Here is a 22,703-nt window from a genome sequence, read left to right on the forward strand (position 1 = left end):
GCTGGGGACCCGAGCAGCAGGAGATGAGTGCCTGGGCGCGGGCGGGGGGCAGGAGGGGTGATGGGGCTGACGAAGAGAGCGGGTCGTGGTGCCTTCCCCAGGCCCCTGCTGCAACGCCGTGTCAGCTGAGCGGCGTGACGCAGGGGCAGTCCTGCGGGGTGGCAGGTATGTCGGAGGAGAAGCAGCGGTAGTAACGTGTCGTTTGAGGAGCAAGGAAGCATTGCTGAGGGCTAAGGTAAGTTTAACAGGTTTTTTTAATATGCATTGTATGCATTGAGTCGATAAATGGTTGGTATCTCTTTCATGTCTTAAAATAGTGAAATAAGCTCCAGGATTTTGCATTAGAAAGCGGTTTCTTTTAGGCACGGTCCGTTTGGACTTCCCCTGTGGGATGGCTCGAGGAGAGCTCCGCGAGTGGTGCGGTGAGCTGGGTGGAGAGGGGTTTCTGGATGGGGAGGGTTAGGCGGCGTTGCCTGCTGCTTTCTCTTTGCCCGTCGTTGGGACTAGGGAGGGTGAACGTGCCACCGAGGGGGACATGTCTGGGTGTTCCCTCTGGTGAGCGGTAGGGTGGGGGTCAGCGCTGCGCGGCGCTGGGCTGCCCTTTGCAGGGGAGCAGCCCTGGGTCTTCTGCTGGCCCGGACAAGGCGTGTGCTCCGGGGGGCTCTGGGTTATTGCCCGCTGCGTCCTCCACCAAAGTCACACTGGGAGTGGAGAGGAAGGATGGTGAAACAGTGTAGGCGGCAGGAAAGTAATGATGGGTGTGAGAGGGGTGGGTAGGGATGGGGAGGGACCGTGTCCTACTTCCGTCTGCCAAGTACAGTTCCTCCTCTTCCCTGCCCTGCGACGTGCCAGCCGAGCTGACACCCGGTGTAAGAATTACTGACATACGAAATCAACAGCTCTGGGTTTCAATCCCAAATAAAACTAAATTGTCCTTAGAAGCAGCCATAGTCAGTAAGCCGCTTAAGTGTTACAAGTAAGTTAAGTGTTAACAAGTAAGTTGTTTTTTGTTTTTGTTTTTTTTTAAAGTGGATAGAATTATTCTGTAGATTGTCTTAAGTTATATGAAGGTATTTTTAATTCATAGGCTATGGTTTGTCTGTGTTCTGTGAGGTGGACATGATTTAGTGACCAAATCAGAAAACCCTCTCTTCTCGTTAGCTTCGCAGAGCCAGCGCAGCAACGCAAGACTACAAACCGATCCTTGTTAGTTTTACACATCATGGGTGCTGTTTTTCTGTTCAGACCAGTGTGGTTACGGCTGTGAAGTCGCACGAGCGACTCCGAGGTGACACAGATCTCGCGGTGGGGGTGCGGCAGTGCTGTGGCTGGGCAGGCACAACCACGACACGGCCGGGTTTCCACAGCTTTGATCAGTGGTGGTGGTGTCGGCGGGAGAGCACGGCTCGGGGAGGATCGGCGTTTGATCGCGGCCGGCAGGTTGAGTGACAGCTTTTTGCCTTTTCAGGTTAAGCAGCGAGCATAAATAGAGAAATCCATTGTGCTGTTTTTATTAAGTATTAGCATTACAGTACACTGCCCTTTCATTTTCTACAGCAGAAGTAAAACTAATTATCTTTTAACTTCTCTATGAGTATGCAGAGGCTGTAGAGCGTGCAGCCGCAGAATCAAGATTCAGTAGCAGACATTCGTGTGTCCAGTTCGGTTTTTGGGGTTGTATCAACTGTTTTCTGAAACGTCTTTACTCTCCTGCATAAAACCTTTTCTAGAAATGGTTTGCACAAGAACAGGTATATCAGGGGGTCCATGCAGACGTTTGTGGCGGCCAGCCACAGCGTGCTTTCTTTTGCGACAAAGAGCTGGTTCTGCAGACGGCAGTCCATTCGGGTGGTCGTTTGACTCAGAGTATAGGGAACCCTGCTAAAATGAAAGGGGGCGAAGCATAAGAAAAACACAGTAAAAATGATGAATACTTTCCCCTTGATCCTTTGTTCGCTTTTGTTGTCTTTCTTCTGTGTTTTTATGTAAGACTCATACACCTTTTTGGCAATAATTGTATAAAATAGAAACATGAGGATGAGAACAGTCCAGAAGACCAACTGACAGATATAATTGACAGCTTCGTGCCATTTGAGTCCGAAGTAATTCTTCAACGAGGCACACTTCTTCACGGATTGGGGCGTTGCTTTCTTGTTTGATAAGATCATGTTAGGCAGAGAGAGAAGAAAGAAGAAGAGCCAGACCAGACCCGCAAGGATCTTTGCTGAGGTCAGGTTTTGCACCCAGAACTTCCCAAAAGGTCTCACAATCTTGAGAAATCTGTCAAAAGCAATGAGACCAAGTAGCACTATGCTAATATACATGGTGTCATAAAATACTACAGCTGAGAAGCGACAGACAAAGGCTTTGAGTTGCCATGGTCCCAGGCCAGAGTCTGTCAGGATTTTCAGAGGAAGCATCAGGGTCATTATAAAATCAGAAACTAAGATATTTTTCAGGTAGACAATGAAAGTTGATGTGCTTGGGATATGGAAGAAAGCCCAGAAAGCCAGGCTGTTCAGTACGAGTCCCAGAAGGAAGACGAGCGTATACAGTACTGGGAAGACCAGGTGGGTGACTCTGGTGTCTCGGTGGCATGGTGCGGAGGAGGGTGCTCCAGTGGAGTTACTGGCAATACTCTCGTTTGCAAAGTCTCCCATTGTCTGAAACAGACTTGGGTGAAAAGGAGAGAGAAAACATAAAACATAACATGCTGTATTTAAAATTACACGTTCCTTACAGTGACTGGCAGGTTTACCCAAATAAACACAAAACCTGAGTGTGCATTAAATAGACTGACTGATTCCTCTTCTGGTTCATAGAAAATCTAAATCTTTGCCTAAGTTTAAATTGTTTACAAACTAACATCTAATGAAAAGTCAAAATGGTATATATCCATTATGGAGGCCTAAGATAATATAATAGCAAGGTATAACAGCAGATTGCCTAGAGCACTGTTTGTCTTTACATGGAAATGTATTTTAACATTGAATAGGAATTTTAGAGTTGCCCAAAAGCAAGGCGCTTCTGGGGAAGCGACTTCTGGTATTTCTTACCAAGCACACACCATTTTTCCTTCCTCAGCACAGATTTAAATAACATTCTCAAGATAAGGTGCACGCTGCTGGTTATCAGCCCCTTACACCTGAAAGCCAGGTGACCGAGTGCCCCATCACACCACATGAACGCTCCGATCGTGCAAGTACCTGAGCAAACCTGGCAGCAACTGTTTCAGAGAGGAGTCTTTGGCTATCTCTGGTTCATCCGCTGTTCCTCTGCTGACGGAAGCCTCGAGCCAAGTATTAAGAATGGGGAAATGCGTAGAAAGATGAGACTTTTCTGTTGGTGCATTGTGTTGTTTCCTTCCTCATTTTCGTGTGTTGCCCGAGTTAGTTAATCACGTTTGCTTTTCTCTCTTCCTTTTGCTCTCTGTCAGAAAGTACACTACCTTCTCCTCTACTAATAAAGAAAAAAATTACCACATCCATCAGGACAGGCACATTTTCTGGCTTTTTGTTTGTGTGTGGCAGACCTGATGGCACCTACACCTACACACCAAAACATTACGATTTGGCTCCTTTAGAGATGTGGGATGAACAAACACAGTGTTTCCTGACAGTTTTCCAGGATAATCCTCAAATGTAGCTCTGAGTTCTTGTTCGTGTGTGTGAATTCCCCTGTTCTGGACAGCAGTAGTCAGTCAAATGCGTGACCGGAAAGTCTGCTCAGAGCCACCCTTACAGGGGGTTACTTGGCTACAGAATCATGTGCACCGACATACTCAGAAACTGTACCCTCCCTCTGTAGCCTGTTAATATTGACACATGAACCCAAGCCTGACTTTTGATCTCCAGAATGGGATTTCTGGTTTATTTTGGTGTCAGTGCAGCCAGGTGATACAGCGTGCTGGTTACAGCCACTTTCTGGTTCTGGCAGAGGCTGCTGCCGCTGCATGCTATGCTTTGTATTTATTATGTGTTTATTAGGTATAATGTTGGAATCCAGTGCATTTCTCTGTAAACAGAACTTTTTGTATAAGTTTAACTGAGTCATGTGATTTGTCTTGTATTTTCCTGTCGACTGATGTGACTTAGGTTTCTGGCTCCTTGCTTGCTGCCATGTGGGAAATGGCTCATGTTCAAGCCGTCCTTTTGTGGGCAGACATGGATTGCTTTTTGAGGTTCTCAGGCTGCAGCTGTATTGACAGTAAGTTTGTGCATTAGTGTCTACATTTTGGTTGATGTAGGTGTGCATGCTGATGCCGGTGTTAAATGGCTGGCAGAGAGCGAAAAGCCTTGAGGATGACTGGGATGAAGGTCACCTTCACCGTTGTCTTCAGCGTACAGGTCCCTAGCTGCCTGACCTGACGTCTGTCCGTGCATCAAGGACTATATAAAACAGACGGTCCACTGCAATGCCCCAGGACTGATGTCCAAGGCAGCGTCTTCCACGTTTTCTTCCAAACTGACCTCCTGATGCTGTTCCCAACTGTAAGAGGCAGGTACTGAGTGCCTCCGCGTATCCTGTCGCTGACCGCTGTATGGCATGCGGACAGCGGTAGTATCTGTTGTCTGAACAGCTCATCTGATCAGGAGAAGCAGCTTCCAGATAATTGCCACTCTCTGTCCATGTGTAGCTACAAAAAACATGAGGGATGGGTGTTGGGTGGAAGTGGGACATCTCGCTCTTCCCTTCTGGGCATCAGCGGGAGCTGATCAGTCCTGGGCCCCATGGGGCTGCTTGTGGAGAGCGCGCTCGGGAGTGACCAGAGCACTGGTTCCAGGGAAATAATGGTGCCCTGTTTTCTGTGGGGTAACCCAGTTACCGACTGTAATCGGCATCGATGCATATACCAGCATACGCAGTGCACGAAATGTTCCATAAAATATTTAATTCATCCAGGCAGGTTATAAGAGATGCATAAACTCTAAGGCTGAGTGCTAAAATAAGTGAACTGTCTTTCAACTTTTTAGGAAATGGGATATCAGTTGTAAAAATGCCCGGTGCCCTGCAAGGCACAGATAAGTACTGGAGAAGGGTAGACAAGGAATGGCTTTTGGCAGGACTGAGCTCTTGCATGACGGTGAAACATGTTTCTGAATTGGAGCTGCTTTGCAGGGTTGATAAATGAACCATAATTTATTACAGTAGGCTAGGATCTTTTCCATGTGTGGTTGTTATGATACCTGAAAATGTTACGTACCTGAAAATACTTCCCCCCCCCCCCCCCAACTTTTCCAAATGAAAAAGGGGAAGTGGTTACATTTTTCGTATGGTGCAAAAAAGCTGCCCTTAATAATCAGTAAAAATTTTACCATGAGTCTTTCTTTCTCTAAACTGTCTTTATCTCAACGCAAGAGTTTTCTCAATTTTACTCTTCCAATTCTCTTCCCCATCTCCCCCAACCACCACTGCCTGTCGTGCTTTAACCCCAGCCGGCAACTGAGCCCCACACGGCCGCTCGCTCGCTCCCTCCGCAGTGGGAAGGGGGGAGAATCGGAAGGGTAAAAGTGAGAAAACCCGTGGGTTGAGGTAAAGACAGTTGAATAGGGAAAGCAAAAGCCGTGCACACAGGCAAAGCAAAGCAAGGAATTCACTCCCTGCTTCCCACGGGCAGGCGGGTGCTCAGCCATCCCCAGGAAAGCCGGGCTCCAGCACGCGTAACGGCGACTTGGGAAGACAAGCGCCATGGCTCCGGATGTCCCCCCTTCCTCCTCCTTCCCCCAGCTCCATACGCTGAGCATGGCGCCCGATGGTATGGAATATCCCTGGGGGCAGCTGGGCTCAGCTGTCCCGGCCGTGTCCCCTCCCAAACCCTTGTGCTGGGTGGGGTGAGAGGCAGAAAGGCCTTGGCTGCGTGTGAGCGCTGCTCAGCAGGAACCAAAGCATCTCTGTGTTATCAGCGCTGTTTCCAGCACAAACTCAAAACCCAGCCCCGCACTAGCTGCTGTGAGGAAAATTAACTCTGCCCCAGCCAAAGCCAGCACACCCTAAGATGTAAGTATTCTGTAAACTGAGTCTTTGTATATTTCCTAGCATAATACATTATTCTCTATAAAAGTGTACATTTTTGTTTGTTCATATAGTAAGGTGAAGTATTTGAAGATTTAACTCTCATCAAGGTAAGCCCGATTATGAAATAATTTCCTCTGACACGCAGCTGTGTGGCGGGGTGACCCTGGCTGGATGCCAGGTGCCCACCAAAGCCGCTCTGTCGCTCCCCTTCTCAGCTGGACAGGGGAGAGAAAACGTAACGAAAAAGCTCGTGGGTCGAGATAAGGACCGGGAGAGATCACGCAGCAATTACCGTCACGGGCAAAACAGACTCGACTTGGGGAAAATCAGTTTAATTTATTACCAGTCAAAAGTGAGTAGGGTAATGAGAAATAAACCAACCAAATCTTAAAACCCCTTCCCCCCACCCCTTCCTTCTTCCCCGGCTCAACTTCACTCCTGATTTCTCCACCTCCTCCCCCCAAGCGGTGCAGGGGGACGGGGAACTGGGGTTGGGGTCAGTCCACCACACATCGTCTCTGCTGCTCCTTCCTCCTCAGGGCAGGACTCCTCACACTCCTCCCCTGCTCCAGCGTGGGGTCCCTCCCACGGCAGACAGCCCTCCATGAACTGCTCCAGCGTGGGTCCCCCGCGGGGTCCCAATTCCTGCCAGCAACCCTGCTCCAGCCTGGGCTCCTCTCCCACGGGGCCACAGCTCCTGCCAGGAGCCTGCTCCAGCGCAGGCTTCCCCCGGGGCCACAGCTCCGGCGTGGGCTCCTCCCCGGGTGCGGGGGGATCTCTGCTCCCCGGGGGCCCCCATGGGTGCAGGGCACAGCTGCCTCGCCAGGGGCTGCACCGGGGTGCAGGGGAATCTCTGCTCCGCGCCTGGAGCCCCTCCTGCACTGACCTGGGGGGCTGCAGGGCTGATCCCCTCACATATTCTCACTCCTTGCTCCAGCCGCAGTTTGTGTCCCAGTGGTTTGGTTTTTTTTTTCCTCCTCCTCCTTAAACATGTTACCCCAGAGGCACTACAGCCGTCGCTGATGGGCTCGGCCTTGGCCAGCGTTGGGTCCGTCTTGGAGCCGGCTGGCATCGGCTCTGTCAGACGTAGGGGAAGCTTCTGGCAGCTTCTCACAGAAGCCACCCCTGTAGCCCCCCTGCTCCCAAAACCTTGCCATGCAAACCCAATACAAACTATTAATTATTGGTCAATGGATTAAGAATTGCAAGCATATAATGAGATAAGCAAAATGTTACTCTGTTACCAAAAACCTGCACAGATAAATAGCTTATCTACACGTTTGTGCTTGTCTGCCAGCTGCATACAAGGTGACAGCTCCCTGTATTTAAAAATCATGTTTACTGTGGATTTTAGTTGCATTTCCCAGATCTTGTGTTGTCATGGACTTTACTCTGGCCCAAGTTAAGCTATTTCTGCAAAACCTTTGCAGTTCATAATCTCATCTGTAGCATTTCATGACTTTGTTTTAATTTTTTCCTTACAGCTCCAACTATAAGTTTTTCCTAGCAATTCTGACAGGCGGGGGGGTTGTGGTCAGTGGTGCTCATGTTATTCAAGCTTTCTAGTTTCACCATTTTCACAAACAGTGGTGTTGGTTCCAGGGTGCTTGTGTTTCATCTGTAGGATGATTTCTAAAGAAGCCGGTGAAGTCCTAGATATTCTTTCCGCAGGATTTGTGCTGCTTCTGCCCACCGACAAACGTATGTGGCCAGGAAGGGTTATGGGCAGTTCTTAGCTCTAGAGCGGCGTATCATCCGTGTCGTCTCCTTCGTTCTGCCCCTTTATCTGTGCTCTGAGTTCTGACGGTGCTATGTGCTTGCACAGCATGTGTAGCAAGGACTTTCTAAACGATTTGCAAAGGAAAAAGTATATGAATGGGTCCAGGCAAGCGTTTAGCGATGTCAGCCACAGCGTGCTCTCTTTCAAGTAAAACAAGGTGTTCCGAGCAGAACATTCAAAAACATCTCTTGTTTGGCTCAACGTGTAGGGGATTCTAGTGAAGTGGAATGGCACAAAACAAATAAAGAACACTGCGATAATGATGAAAACCTTCAAATTTACAGTCTTTTTGGATGCCTTTCCTGTGCATCTTGTCCGTTTATAGGATTTGTACAGTTCTTTACTTATGAGTATGTAGCATACAACTATGACTGCTAAATTAACCCAGAAGATAAGTTGACAAATATAGTTTACAATTTCGTGCCAGACTAAGCCAAACTCGGATTTCAAGAGAGCACACTTTTTTACGTTCTTAGGTGTTTTCTTCTTGTTCGTTAGAATCATGTTGGGTAATGAAAGAGCAAACATTGATATCCAGATGGCTGTGGACAGGATCTTGGCACCTAAAAGGCTCCTTGATGTTGATGTTCTGAACGGCGAAGCGGCTTTCTGATAGCGATCGACAGTTATGAGACCAAGAAACAAAATGCTAATGTACATGGTGAAGTAAAACACAACCTGGGTGACCTGGCACACGAATCCTCTCAGTGCCCATGTTACCAGCTTTGCATCGCTAAGGATTTTAAATGGAAAAGTTAAGATCATGAGGAAGTCAGAAATTACAGTGTTCTTGAGGAATATGATGAAATTGGATTTACTGGATATTTTAAAAAAGACCCACATTGCCAGGCTGTTCATGGTGATACCTACCAGGAACAGAATTGTATAAAGCAAAGGAAAAATGACTTGACTGATTTTGTTATCGCTGGTGCAGTTGCTGTCGTTTCTAGAGTAGCTGAAGTTGGTTGTGGCTTTCATTTGCGCTTTGTCTTTTCCCCTCTCCCTGTAACAACAAAAAAGAAAAAAAACCAAGAAGTTGTGAGTTATACCTGTCATAAGACTTCAACCTTTTTAGTCCGCAGCTCGGGGAAGCTTCCTGCGCAGCTTCCCCAAGACGCGCGCTGCAGGGGCGGGCAAGGGGCCGGCGTCGTGAGTGCGTAGGTGACGGCGCAGCTCTCCGGGTGCGGCGCGGGGCTGGGGGCCCTGCCGTGGATCCTGGCCCTGCCGCTGGCGTTACAGCCGCTGAGGCCCCAGCTGGGCCCTGGCCTGGCCAGGCTTGACCCGTCCGTGCCGCCTCGGGCGATGGCCGGGCGGCAGAGGGGAGCTGGCGAGGGCCGCGGCGGCACGCGGTGCCGGCGGTGAGGCTGTGGTGCCACGCGCGGGCCGGCCGGGCTGCCGTTTCGCTCGTCTGACGCACGTCGGCCTGAGCTGCCCCTCTCCTCCCGGGGAGGAGGGAGAAACGTCCCTTTCTGCATCTTCCTCAGCGTGGAAAGGGATAGCATTTAAACTTGTTCTGACTGCAGATTTAACAGTGCCAGGCTGAAGTAAAAGGAATCAAATGCCCCTTTTTATTGTGTTTCTGCTTGGCTGGCCGTCTGTCTCTCCCAGTGGTGTTATTTCAGCCTCGCTTTTGCTCGCCCTCGAAGCTGATCTCTGCCTTCCGCTCCTGCCCCTGCTCAGACCCCGGGAACAGCTGCTCGCAGGCCACCGCCGCTCCACCCGCGTCCTTGAGTGGTGGATGTGGCACCCCACAAAGTCACCGTTTGCTGCTTCCGAGGGAGGAGAGTGAGAGAGGAGTACCTGCTCTTCAACCCGCCACACCACGTGGCAGCTAACGGTGTCCGCTGCTTCAGCGGTTACACATTTGCCAGCAAAGCCTGAAGTTATTTGTAGCTTGCTTTATGTAGGTATTCCTGTATACCTCTACTTCTAGCTTGACAGTTTATCCTGTCATTTTCCTAAATCAGTTGCCATACCGGTGCTGTGTTGCACATAAATCTAAAACTTGGCTGACTTGAGCCAACGCGCGGGAGCTGGGCGGGAGTTGCAGCCTCCCGTGCCCTGCAGTGAGTGCCTGCGTCGGTCGCCGCCGAGACCCCGCGTAGGCTGTGCCGCTCTGAGCCCGCTCTCACCACGGAACCAAGAGCGCATCGGCTGGCCGGTCATCCGCAAACACGGAGCGGCTGGAAACTGCTGACAGGGGCTGGGCTGAAAACTCTTGCTCTTAGTCCGAAAACCTTGATCAGATCAGGTCTGATCTGAACTGGTTGCCTGGGAAAGCCAGGCAGGGATTTTGAATCGGTCAGCGTTGCGTTCCAAAGGAGTAACTTTCAGGTGTGTAGGGATGCAGTTGTAAAAATTGCTATATTTCTGTACGATCTCTGCCTTTGTACAAGTAAGGCACTGGGGGGAGTTGATGCTTTGTCAGCCAATGCCCAAATATCCTTGACATCTTCCTAACAGAGCTGCAAAGTTTTATTTCTATCTGCAAGATAGAAATAAATTGGCTTACGCTTTGAAACACGTAGCAGATTCAGCTGCCGAGTCTCATCCTAATGAAATAAGCGTTCCCTAAGCGTGCAGAATGCCCCCACCCCAAACGCAGAAAGATTACCGTAGCGTGCTGTTGAGGCGACGAAACGCTTGGCTATTGCCTGTGGTGGGAGGCTAGCGTTGCTGGCGGGGCGCCGTTCGCAGTTCCTCTAGCTCTGCACCACGTGCGCAAGCAGGAGCGTTCGTGTGTGAATCCCACGGAGCAAGGAGAGGCTGGAGGAGCAGCTGTGCATCCCAGTTCTGAGAATTAGACCTTCCTCTGGCTTTGAACTGGTTTCTTAGCCGGAGACAGCTCCAAATTCCAGGTGACGCTGTCAGTGCTTCTGCTTTTGTTTCCTCTGGAAGAGATGGAGAAATAGAATTTTTAAAAATAATTAGAGGTTTAGTTCCTGCTTTTGACCTACTGACAGAATCACTATTTTTAAGAGCATGTATTTTGTAAGACTTTGCAACTTTTCTGACCATAGAGTGGCACTCCTATCTACTAACTTTTTGTCTTGTGATTCTTTAGTACTGTTTTTTTACACGGCCTTAAAAACTTTTTAAGTAGTTGAAAGTAGGAGTAATTGCTTAGTTTGGAGTAGACAAGTATATTACTGAACAAGATATTTATACCTTATATGACTTACAGAGCAGTGCTCCAAGTTTTTAAGTTATATACAGTGCATCAACATTACATGATACATCTATTTTATTAAAAGACTAAATATAACCAGTTACAATTTAAATAAACTATACATATTTCAATTTCTTTGGGATGTGCAAAATAGAATTTTAGGAGTTGGGCTGTATCTTTTTTTCAACGGACTTGTACATAATAAGAGAAATGTCACACAGTTTCTAGGCATCTGTCTTCTATTTTACTAATCTGCTACTGAATATCAATCCCGGGGACAGTCAGGAGGGTCATCCGTATGCGTTGTCTGACTGTCCTTATAGATACATACAGAATTCATCAGACCAGATTACAATTTTTCCCCTCTGTATTTTTACCCTACTCTTCGTGATTTCATTTGGCACTGTTTCCTCCACACTGATAACCGCAGGAGATGCTTTTTGTGGCGCAGAGTTAGTTATCGTTGATTGCAGTCGGGGCTACTCGGGCTGGGTTTCTGCAGGTGATGACAGAAAAAAGAGAAGAGACTTCACTCATATCTGCTCTTTTCAGGATGAATCTTCAAGTCATGAGTGTAACCAGCGCATGATTCTCCTTTATGGCGTTGGTAAGGAGCGTGATGAAGCAAGGCATCAGCTGAAGAAGATTACCAAAGACATCCTCAAAATTCTGAATAAGAAGAGTACTACTGAAATGGGTGGTAAATGCTTTAATGCTGCTGTATGGTAGCCTGTAGCGAAGATCACGGGAGCTGTGCGGTGCTCGGCAAGTTGTCTGGAGCCATGCGTGTTGATCACGTAATTCGGCTTTCATCCCCTTCGCAGTCACGGGCTGAAGCACTGGGCAGAGTCGTGCAGCGCACCGTGCAAGCTGCTGGCCTGCCCTACGGCTGTGCCGGGACGGCAAAGGGCCGCTGTGGTTAGAAATCCCTGTTTTCCATTATAACACCTTGGCTGTAAACGCTTGATCAGGCTAAAGCCTGGAATATGAGATACTGGCCAGCGAGTGATACGTATTCCTTACACTCCTAGTAAAACCGTATGGCTGTTTTCCAGTTTTTCTTGCCTGTCACCTTTTTGCATTGGAATAACCTCGAAGTAGCTTTGATATTGTTACGTGCTGTGGCACATATTCATCCCAAGTATAACGGAAAACTGAGGCAAGTAGGGCTTTATGTAGTCACGAGTGAAGCTTATTCAGATTTTTATTGTCTTTTAAATCAGTAATAATGCAAAACTACTAGGGCTTCATTAAATATAAAATGACCAAAATAATTTTTTATCTGTTAAGTTGGGGATGAAGGGCAAAAAGCCAGGAAGACCAAACAAGAAGCATTTCCAACCCTGGAGACTGTGTTCACAAAACTACAGCAGCTGTCCTATTTTGATCAACATCAGGTGACCTCTCAGGTACTCCCCTCGTATAAAATCGTAGCCTTTTATGTTCTGCTGTAGAGATACCAAACAGGAAGCAAATCTATGTTTTTAGACGTGTTTTATGTATACCAAGAATTTTCAGTGCGCTGCTGCTTTAAAGGCAAGAGAAAAAACGCTGCCTTGGTGTTCTGAAATACCTGCTTCAGTAGATACCGGGGTGTTTGGGGGGGGTTGTCTGTTTTGCAAGAAGCTTTCTGGATTATTATAATGTCACTTTTTAATGAAAAATGTGAAATAAATTTCACATAAATTTCCATTAGCAGCATTGTTTAGGGCTCGTTGGTAATGAGATACTCATGAGCCAATCTCTTGCATATGTATAAGATACATTACTGTAGCTGTGCTTATGCAGGCCAGCGAACTCTTCTGCGTTTTTGTGCAGCAAACGCAGTATGTCTCTGAGAAGCTGGTGGATAATAGTTTGTTCTTTTCTGGGTGTGAGAATTTGTAGTCAACCTTTACTGTTAAAAAGCTGTATCAGTGGCTGGCTGGAGACCAGAAACTGTTTTAAATGACAAGCCTAGTTTTCCTGGTTTGTATTAGGACTTGTAAGTGCAAATGTATCAGCATAGGATTTCGTCACTTTGGCAGTGTTACTGTTTTTAAGTATATTTTAATAACCAGAGGCTAACATGAGAAACAAAGGAAGAGAGGTGCACATTTGATACTTAATTTATAAGGCATCTTCAGATCTGGTCTTTGGAAGGAATGTATTACATGTTTTGTTTACAGGATAACGTCTTACTAATTATCTGAAAAGCAGCAATGAAAAAAATCACAATGCAGTTAAGATGAAAAGAAAAATTATTTTCCCTCTTCTGTAAAGCAAAATACCCCACAGAATAAAAATCAGTATTGTAGATGTTAAGACCAGTTTGACTCTCAGCTGATAAGCAGCAGAACAGCATTTTCTGTGTTGTCAGTTTTGAAAATAAGACAGCATTACGACTGACGTGCAGGATAGTAGAGTAATAGATACACTCACGCGTGATTTGTTAGTGCTTTTATCTGCAAAATGCTGTCACTTGCTATTGCCACTTAGGAAATAGGATTTTTGGAGCACTAGTGTATCTGAGAAGCCCTGAGTCACCAGATGACTTTCCAACATTTATTTTCACAGATCTCCAGCAACGTTCTCGAACAGATAACTAGTTTTGCCTCAGGAACATCGTATCACCTTCCCTTGGCTCACCATATACAGCTCATCTTTGATCTCATGGAGCCGGCACTGAACATCAATGGACTTATAGACTTTGCAATACAGGTAAACAGAGCTCATTTGGGGGGTTATGTCGGGGTAAAGCTGTGATACATTTGCTGTAAAACTGGAAAAAACCCAAGAGCTGGACTGCAGATTCTCCTGATTTGCTGCCACGCACTTTTATCTGTTTGAGTTTCCCGACCTCTGAAACAGAGCACCAGATATGTCCGCTTCTGTCTTACTTTGAAAATTATGGAGAATCCATAGATGTAGTTTATTTTTAAATCTTTCAAAATTAATAAAATTCTGGATTATTTTAGCACAAAGTATTTTAGGATGGGCTTCACTGTTTCAAACTGAACCATTATATTACACAGTAAAGCATCTGGGTGCCAGAAATGCCACGTGAAGAGCAGTTCTGAGGGACTTTTTTATATTTTAGCAGTTTATTTTGCTTCCTCTTTCCCTTGTTCTGTAGCAAGTAAGGGATTTACGTTTTGTTTGCCATATAGTTTTTTCTTAATGGCTTTTTTGCACCTATTTTACATGTTTACCTCGGAAGTTATTTTCAGTTTGTTATTTTCGTGTATGCGTTTTCAGCTGTTGAATGAGCTGAGCGTCGTGGAGGCAGAGCTGCTGCTGAAGTCGTCCAGCCTGGCAGGAAGCTACACAACGGGGCTGTGCGTCTGCATCGTCGCCGTTCTGCGGCGATACCACGCCTGCCTCATCCTTAACTCGGAGCAAACCGCACAAGTCTTTGAAGGGTTTGTGGCAGCTACGATCTTCCAAAAAGTATTTTTGGTGTTCTCTCTTAAGCAAAAAATGCGCTTAGGTTCAGGCAGCGAGAGCAGCTATTGCACTGCTGTTGGAAGGCTGTGAGCGAGCTCCGGCGAGCGGAGCGTTTGGCTCACCCCTGCGGCGTGCTCCCCGCTGCCGGGGGCCGGTGGGACCCGCACCCTCGGCAGCCTCGGGAAAGGCAGGGGTCGTGTATCGGGATTTCCTCCCCATTCGCCCCGTTCTGCCCTGGGCTCCCCGAGTGCCTCTGCCCCGGGCAGGCGCGCGGGTGACACCAGCCCTCCCGTGAGCCCTGTCAGCCTGCAGAGGCGAGGTCTGCCGTCGCGTTGCCCAGCCCATGCTGGGGTTCATATGATCTGTAACAATGAGACACGTTTCCAAGGTGCGTTGGAACGAACTCAGAATGGTTTTATTTTTGCAGGTTGTGCGGGGTGGTAAAGCACGTTGTTAATCCCTCAGAGTGTTCCTCCCCAGAAAGGTGTATTTTAGCTTACCTCTATGATCTGTACGTGTCCTGTAGTCACCTGAGAAGCAAGTTTGGAGACCTCTTCAGGTGGGTGGTAATGGGATTTTTCTCACCGCTGCCTAGCCTGTAGACTGACCCAGGCTGCTGTGGTTTCAGTCGGGTTTGCTTTCCGTGGAAAATACGCCGTTGCCTTTGCTGCTTTATCTCTGCTGATGCAATTCTCTTGCCGGTGCCAGCGTGGCAGCGCAGCGTGTGGCGCTGAGCCTGTGAAGTCCTCGCGCGGTGCCGGTACCTGCTGTGGAGGAGCAGAGGCTGAGCCCTCCTCGCAGCGCTGCAGCCAGCAGAGCGGCTTGCTTCGGCAAGCAGCGCTCGCGCGCAGCGAGGGAAGCGGGGACCGTCGGCGTCGGGTCGGCTGCCGGGCAGCTGCGCCGCGCAGCATCGGACCCCTCCCCGCACACCTTCGCTTCCGCAGATTGTGATGTGACTGATTCGATCTCTATAATGCGTTAGCAAATTGGCTGTAATACATACAATGCTGGATGGAAAGTAACAAAATCTTAGCTGACGCGGCTGTAATACTCTATTAAATAGCTCCTTTGATGTGGGGAGAGGCACAAACATGTTTGAGTTTGTGAAGTTTTATGCTCAAATGTTCAGTTGCTTGATTTTTAAATTAAAAAAATATTTTAGGTACCCATATACTGTATTTTTGGCTCTTACATTTTAAAGGAGGAGTGTAAACCTTGCATATGCAAATATGCATCTTGTGAGAGTTACAAACCACTTCAGTTACTGTTTTTACCCTCCTAGTATATATACCTGGTTATGGTTTGCATCTTTCAGATTTGTGGTTTTCATTTCATAGGGAGCAGGAAAAGAGTTCTCAGTAATAATCTTAATATTTTAATAGGTTTACAAATACATGGGAACAGTAGCACTTAATATGAGAAACACTAGGAAAAAGACATATGAAATATAAAAGAACTACAGAAGTGTCTTAACTGTATGTTCATTTTTCTACTTAAAACCTAAAGTTCAGTAACATAATAAAAAATAACATTTTTATTAATACTAACCTACAACAGCAAATTAAAACGTTATCTAGTAATACAGAGATAGTTAAGGTATTAAATCATGTATTAAATATGTGATATACAGCACTTGATTTGAAGCCCCTTTTTTCAGACAAGTGGAGTTAGAAATCCTCTGAAAACTGGTAATAAAATTTACGTATATATTTTTTAAACAGTTGTGTATAATAGCACTACACTTGTTTTCTTCTTGGTTTCCTTGCTGCAATTGAAACAAACCCAAAACCAGTTGTCTGGTCAACTTTTTTAGCTCCTTTTTAGCATGCTGTAAGTCCAGCTGTTTCTTTCTCCCTGTCAATTTGAAGCGACAATAAAGTATAGTTCATAAATGTTCAAATTTAAAGGCTTACCTTCCTTATATTGCAGTGCTTCGAAATGGCTTCTAATATCATCTGCAGTATTTCTCATGACTGGGTTTTACTAAGTGAGCTGCATGTTCTGGCTTGGTGTGCTTGGTATATTTAGTTGTATTCACTAAACTTCCTTTTTTAAATCATTCCTTCACTTCTTTTTTTAAATCTTATCTTATCTTCTGACCACTCCCCCAGCGTTAACTTCTTGTGCAAGTACAGTTTCAGGGTCTGCTTTGCTCATGTACTCCGTATTGTGGTGTTTGGGTTTTGGACCTTTCTTTCTGTGCCCTGTGGGGTAGGTGTAGGGAAATGCTGTGCTGACCGGGTGTCGGGGACGTAGATGCGCCCAGGACGCTGGTACATGAGAGCCCCTTTAAACAGTGCCTGATCTTTGAGGTATGGGCTATTTGTTTTCCACTGGTTGGTTTTCTTTCTTTGCTGTTACGCTGCCTGTTAGAGCAAAGGGTTAACGTCAGGCCTTACCCTTATGGTAGATTAATTATCCTGCTAACGGCCCCTTTCTCCTGCCCTGGAGCATGCGGGTGAGGAGCAGGGGTTGCAGGCCGGGTGTCCCCAGGGGTGCCCTCCAAGCCCCTCACGGATGCCTTCCAGGTGGCACAGTGCTACCTCTGTCTTTTCATCCTGGGGCCAGTGGAGTTCTAAAGAAATTCCAAAGTTTTCATGTATTTGAAGTTAATTTCAATTAATAGATTTTTTTCAGTAATGAGAAAGTCTTCCCAGTTGGGATAATTAGCGAAGTTTGTCTACATGGGTGTTGTTTCCAGCTGTGGTATAAAACCCAACGCTTGAGACAAATGCTCCTTAGAACATTTTGTGTGTGGAATTTGCATTCTGCACTAACACCTTCCCCCCCCCCCCCCCCAAAGAAAGCCAATTAACGTGTAGGTATTCCTAGCCTGGAACATTTCTTGACCTGTTGTCATAATTGTTAGTGTCAAAATATGACCTTTAAGTATCTTTTTCCCTGTTTACTGATTTAATTTCTCAAAAAGTTGTCTGTTATGTAACATTATTACCAAACATAGAGTTTTTAATTTGGATAATTTTTCTCACTTTCCCGCGATTAATTCTTCCCACCGCCGCTGCAGTTCGCTGCGTCACAACACACACAGAGGGGGAGCAGCGTTAGGAAGCACGGCTGTTGTTCACGGAGGGGCATCTGGTGCTCCAGGAAGCTGTGGCTAGTGAGGAGTGAACGTGCGGTCCTTACCCAGCTGCTCACAACTTCAGTCACAGAAATGTCATAGAAGCGATTTGGAAATTTGAGCCTTTATTTGCAGGAAAACTTGAAGGAAATTAATGTTTCAGCCTTATTTTCTGGTAGATGCTCCTTATCATAAATGAGTTTGAAAGTGCGTGCAGAATGGTAACCAAACTAGGGTTTTCTAATCCCACGTGGTATGTTCAACAGTATTGCTGCAAAGTACATTTACTGGCAACTCTCTTTTTTTTTTGGTCCTCAGTAGTGCCTGTTCTAAGGTGAAGCAAACAATATACAGCAATGTTCAGCCTTCAAATTCCAATTTACTGTGGGACCCAGAGTTCATGCTAGATTTTATTGAGAATCCTTCTGCTCACAGCATTAACTACTCAATGCTGGGCAAGATCCTGAGCGATAACGCAGCCAACCGCTACAGCTTTGTCTGCAATGCACTAATGAACGTGTGCATGGGGCACCAAGATGCAGGAAGGTAAGGCAAACTGTGCTGGAATCGGAACCGGATGGATTTTTACGTGCTAGATATGAGGTTTCCTCTCACCTTTTTGTTTTGTGTCTTTTTTGCAATTGTTTTCATTCATTACTCGTTCTGGTTGCTGAAAATTTATTGAGTAAGTTTCCTCTGAGTTATTTCATTGAATCAGTGCATAATTTACCAGAAGGGAGTAACAGGTAGAAAGTACTCACTGTGAGACAGTCAGTAAGCTTTTTGTATCAGCAGTTGTGCCGTTTCAGACAGAACAGCTCAGCACAATCTTTGCTCATTAGAAACCTGTAAATGAGGGAAGCTTCTGCATTAGGTCATTTCCTTCTGATGCTGTCAGTGCTTAAGTTATTAAATGTGTAATTTATTAATGATGGAATTCATCTTCACAGGTAATATATAGATTTTCCAAAAATATTTTTTAAGAAGTATTAAGAGTTTTATTGGATAGAAGCTACTAGAGCTGTAGAATCATGGAATCATAGAATCATTTAGGTTGGAAAAGCCCTTTAAGATCATCCGGTCCAACCATTAACCTACACTACCAAGTCCACACTAAACCAGTCAAGGGTAGACCAGACTGAACCATGTCCCCAAGTGCCACCTCTGCCCGTTTTTTGAACCCCTCCAGGGATGGGGACTCCCCCACCTCTCTGGGCAGCCTGTTCCAATTCTTGACCACCCTTTCCATAAAGAAATGTTTCCTAACATCCAACCTAAACCTCCCCTGGCGCAGCTTGAGCCCATTCCCTCTCGTCCTGTCGCTGTTCCTTGGGAGCAGAGCCCGACCCCCCTCCCTGCCCCCTCCTGCCAGGAGCTGCAGAGCGATGAGGTCTCCCCTCAGCCTCCTCTTCTCCTGGCTGAACACCCCCAGCTCCCTCAGCCGCTCCCCACCAGCCCTGTGCTCCAGACCCTGCCCCAGCTCCGCTGCCCTTCCCTGGACACGCTCCAGCACCCCAATGTCCTCCTTGTGCTGAGGGGAACAAAACTGGACACAGCATTCCAGGTGCAGCCTCACCAGCGCCGAGCACAGGGGGACGATCCCCTCCCTGCTCCTGCTGGCCACACTGTTGTAGCAGCTGTCGGTTCTGTTTTAAGAACAGCTTGGCGCTCCCGGTGCGCAGCTCAAGCCGATGCCCAGCGGTGGGAGGTAGGGGTGAGACCTGCCCTTCAGCAGGTCGTCCAGCACTGTCGTACTGTGGCTGCCTTCTGACACCAGCGGGTGCTGGCTCCTGTCACAGCCAGCTGGAGCTCTGGTCTGGTCCAGCATGACGCTTCTTGGGCCTTAAGCCGATGCTAGATCTTTCTAGATGATCTCAAGGTACTGACCAGAAGTATAGTGAAGAACCCTTGCAGGAGGCAGCCTAACGTCAGGGTCAGGGTTTTACGCTGACAGTATGTTTTCATTCATAATTGAGATGTTCTTCTCTCAGTTGCTTCCTCCTTCCCGTGTGTCAAGCGATCAACTCTGCCGCCTCGTGCGGATGTAGCGCTGCAGCGTTGAAACTGTTTTACCCTGGCCTCCCATTCTGCAGAGTCTGCGATGCAGGGTGAAATGGACGCTGATTTTTGGATCTAGCCTGTACCTCTGCCCCCCAGCACCTTTATTCCTCTTACACAATCAAAACCACCAGACCTCGGTGTTCTGTTCCGATTTTGTTCCAATTTTTATTAAGAAATTCTTGGTCTTCATAGTTAGGCCTAGATGCAGCACTAGCTGACAGTCTTTTTTAAGGTTGCTGACAGATCACAAAACTCAAGGAAATTGTGGTTTTGGTTTTTTTTTCTTTTCTTTTCTGAGTGACTCCTGCCCAAAGTGTGTGCAGTTCCTGTGTCCTTCTCCCCGTCCCCAGTATGAAGCCATCTCTGACACGTCCAGAGCAGCTCCAGAGGAGGCCACAAAACCGGTCAGAGGGCTGGAGCACCTCTCCTGTGAAGAAGGGCTGAGGGAGCTGGGGTTCTTCGGCCTGGAGAAGAGACGGATGTGGGGGAGACCTTCTGGCGGCCTTTCAATATATAGAAGAGAAGGATTTGGGGGAGACCTTCTGGCGGCCTTTCAATATATAAGAGAAGGGAAGGATGTGGGGGAGACCTTCTGGCGGCCTTTCAATATATAAGAGAAGGATTTGGGGGAGACCTTCTGGCGGCCTTTCAGTATATAAAGGGGGCTTATAAGAAAGATGGAGAGGGACTTTTTACCAAGGCCTGTAGTGACAGGACAAGGGGCAACGGTTTCAAACTGACAGAGGGTAGATTTAACATGGACATAAGGAAGAAACGTTCTACGATGAGGGTGGTGAGGCACTGGCACAGGTTGCCCGGGGAGCTGCAGATGCCCCGTCCCTGGAAGCGTTCAAGGCCAGGTTGGACGGGGCTTTGGGCAGCCTGCTCTAGTGGAAGGTGTCCTGCCCGCGGCACTGGGTTGGACCAGACGACCTTTAAAGGTGCCTTCCAACCCAAACCATTCTGTGATTCTGTGAAATGTGGGGCATCCTTGGCAGAGCAGCTGAGAGGAAGTAGTTTTGTAAGAGCAACAAAGGGGAACATCTAAATGTGGCCAAATGAGTTGCGCTGTGGAACAGAGAAAAAATAACTTGCACTGGGATGAGTCAACTCTGCTCTGGTTTTTGAAATGTTACATAACTCTGAATCATACACCGAATGACACATTACACAGTGTGCCGTCTACGAAGCAAAATTCATTAATGCCAGTTGATTTTGTGACTCTCTCCTCCCTCCTGAACAGTAGTGCTGGCCTGGCACAGGGAGGGAGGGCTCCTGCAGCAATGGTGGCCTGGGGCTGGGGAGACGGGCACCACACACCCACCACTTCCCTGGGGCATTTTTGCATGAAAGCGGCTGGGGCTGCTGCTCGTGCGGCAGCACTGAGCGAAGGCCAGAGCGTGCCCCTGTAGAGGGGCAGGTCGTCTGTCGTGGTGGGCTGCAGGCAGCAGTTCGGGTGCTCCAGCGCTCTTCCTGGGCAGCTCAGCACAGGTAGGGAAGCTGGTCTGGACGCAGGGCGTACAAAAGTAGGGTTTACATAAAATAAAGGCCCTATGCTACTGTAGGTTGGGTGGATGCAAGTTATGGGGTACCAGTCGCATACTGTTTCTTTTCCGGATGCTCCAGTTGCGCACAGCTGAGTAACGCTAGGTTATATGTCCAGTAGCATAGGTCACATCTGGACATAAACCCCCACCTTAAGTAAGGAAACTCTGGTTCTTCTGCCACGCACTGATCTGCTTTGATCTAAGTGTTTATTGCTTACAAAATATCTTGCTTCTGTGCTTCTGTATTAGTTTTTCTCTTCTTTCCTAGGATTAATGACATAGCAAACCTTTGCGCAGAGCTGACGGCATGCTGCACGGTGCTTAGCTCAGAGTGGTTAGGGGTCGTAAAAGCTCTTTGCTGCTCTTCGAATCATGTCTGGGGTTTCAACGATCTGCTTTGCAGTGTGGATGTAAGTTCAGTATCTTCTGAAGTACCTGTTAAACCTATTTACCGAGGGTGTGTTAGAACTAGAGTAAGGTTTCTGTTCAATACAAAATGCTGAGCACGAATCTAGTCCTGTATCCATTTGAGTTTTCAAGGCTTTCAATGAGATTCCTGATTGATTTTTATTCTTTCCTACATCTTCAAGGTTAATGTAGAATTTGGGAAGTGCTTAGAGTTTTCTCTTTGTATTTTTTTTTTCTTTATTATGGAATTATACAGAATATCAGAGGTACTCATTGAAAGGAGCAGGCATGTCCACATACTTTTTCTAAAATGCTGATGGATGTGCAAATATCTCTATTTTCAAGACCCTGTTTTGGTTTTTTAGATTGTAGAAGGGGTGGGACACTTTGCTGTTCCTTACTCACCTGGTGTAAGTTACCGTAGTCCTGTTAAAGTCAGCAGGATTATGGTGACTGATGTTACTCAATATCTGATTACATATATTTATCTATAGTTTGACTACACATGGCTTTAGGACCAGATTGAAGCTGTGTACATTGGGGACATATTCTTGTCCTGAAGCTAAGGAATGAGTATTGATATTATCAGTTTTTATAGAATGATTAATTTTTCTCTGCTTTTTATAAGATTAATATTTTTTATTTCAGAATTAATTTCTGGTATTAGAAATAGGTGTTTGTTAAAACTAAGTTAAGAGCTATCAGTATTTGCCATGAAATGTTTGGGAAATGCATTAAAGTGTAGAGACAAATGCTTACGTGTAAACATTTTACTGTTCATTTTTCTAGTTAATTCCTTAATAATTGGGGCAGCGGTGTGTGCGCTGTTATGTGAAGCCTTGCAATGTTTTTCCTTCAAGGTGAGTGACCTGTCGTTCCACGATTCCCTGGCCACTTTCATTGCTATACTGATCGCCCGGCAGTGCTTTTCTCTGGAAGATGTAGTGCAGCATGTTGCGCTGCCTTCTCTTCTTGCAGCTGGTAAGAAAACAGCGAGAGAAATACTTAAAATGAAAAACTTAAGAGTTCTTAAGAGATCTCCACTGATCGAATAAGCAGCGTGTTCTGAACTGTGTTCTTGTATGGAATGGCACCGATTGTGTGTTGCAGCGTGTGTCCCTGCAGTTCCCAAAAGGAGCGACGCCGAGTTAGGGAACCCACGCGTGCCAAGTGGTACCAGAGCTGCTGACGGCGCACTGTCCCTTTCTGTTACGC

The 22,703-nt window shown here is 46.9% G+C and overlaps 3 protein-coding genes across 4 annotated transcripts in view; 1 reads left to right on the forward strand and 2 right to left on the reverse strand.

The window, feature by feature from the left end:
- MED12L (mediator complex subunit 12L) overlaps positions 1-22,703 on the forward strand; it is a 157,309-nt gene that overhangs the window by 98,480 nt on the left and 36,126 nt on the right. For both annotated transcript variants that reach the window (XM_075715976.1, XM_075715977.1), the window contains 8 exons: positions 11,517-11,664; positions 12,255-12,373; positions 13,521-13,664; positions 14,202-14,365; positions 14,818-14,949; positions 17,791-18,018; positions 21,349-21,490; positions 22,349-22,469. In XM_075715976.1, coding sequence (XP_075572091.1) covers positions 11,517-11,664; positions 12,255-12,373; positions 13,521-13,664; positions 14,202-14,365; positions 14,818-14,949; positions 17,791-18,018; positions 21,349-21,490; positions 22,349-22,469 — 1,198 coding nt within the window. The remainder of the gene's footprint in view (positions 1-11,516; positions 11,665-12,254; positions 12,374-13,520; positions 13,665-14,201; positions 14,366-14,817; positions 14,950-17,790; positions 18,019-21,348; positions 21,491-22,348; positions 22,470-22,703) is intronic.
- Positions 1,629-3,229, reverse strand: P2RY13 (purinergic receptor P2Y13). Its single transcript, XM_009487204.2, has 2 exons — positions 3,207-3,229; positions 1,629-2,673 (listed from the first exon to the last, which is right to left on the reverse strand). Exon 2 carries the CDS (start codon positions 2,658-2,660, stop codon positions 1,629-1,631), a length of 1,032 nt encoding a protein of 343 aa, XP_009485479.2. The 5' UTR covers positions 2,661-2,673; positions 3,207-3,229.
- On the reverse strand, positions 7,754-8,773 carry P2RY12 (purinergic receptor P2Y12). Its single transcript, XM_009486120.1, has one exon. The coding sequence runs from the start codon at positions 8,771-8,773 to the stop codon at positions 7,754-7,756; it is 1,020 nt and encodes a 339-aa protein (XP_009484395.1).

The sequence above is a fragment of the Pelecanus crispus genome, chromosome 9 (assembly GCF_030463565.1).
Source record: "Pelecanus crispus isolate bPelCri1 chromosome 9, bPelCri1.pri, whole genome shotgun sequence".
Lineage (NCBI taxonomy): Eukaryota > Metazoa > Chordata > Aves > Pelecaniformes > Pelecanidae > Pelecanus > Pelecanus crispus.

Bases quoted from the DNA above. Each gene is read 5' to 3' on its own strand.
- P2RY13 (XM_009487204.2), bottom strand. From the start codon at position 2,660: ATGGGAGACTTTGCAAACGAGAGTATTGCCAGTAACTCCACTGGAGCA.
- P2RY12 (XM_009486120.1), bottom strand. From the start codon at position 8,773: ATGAAAGCCACAACCAACTTCAGCTACTCTAGAAACGACAGCAACTGC.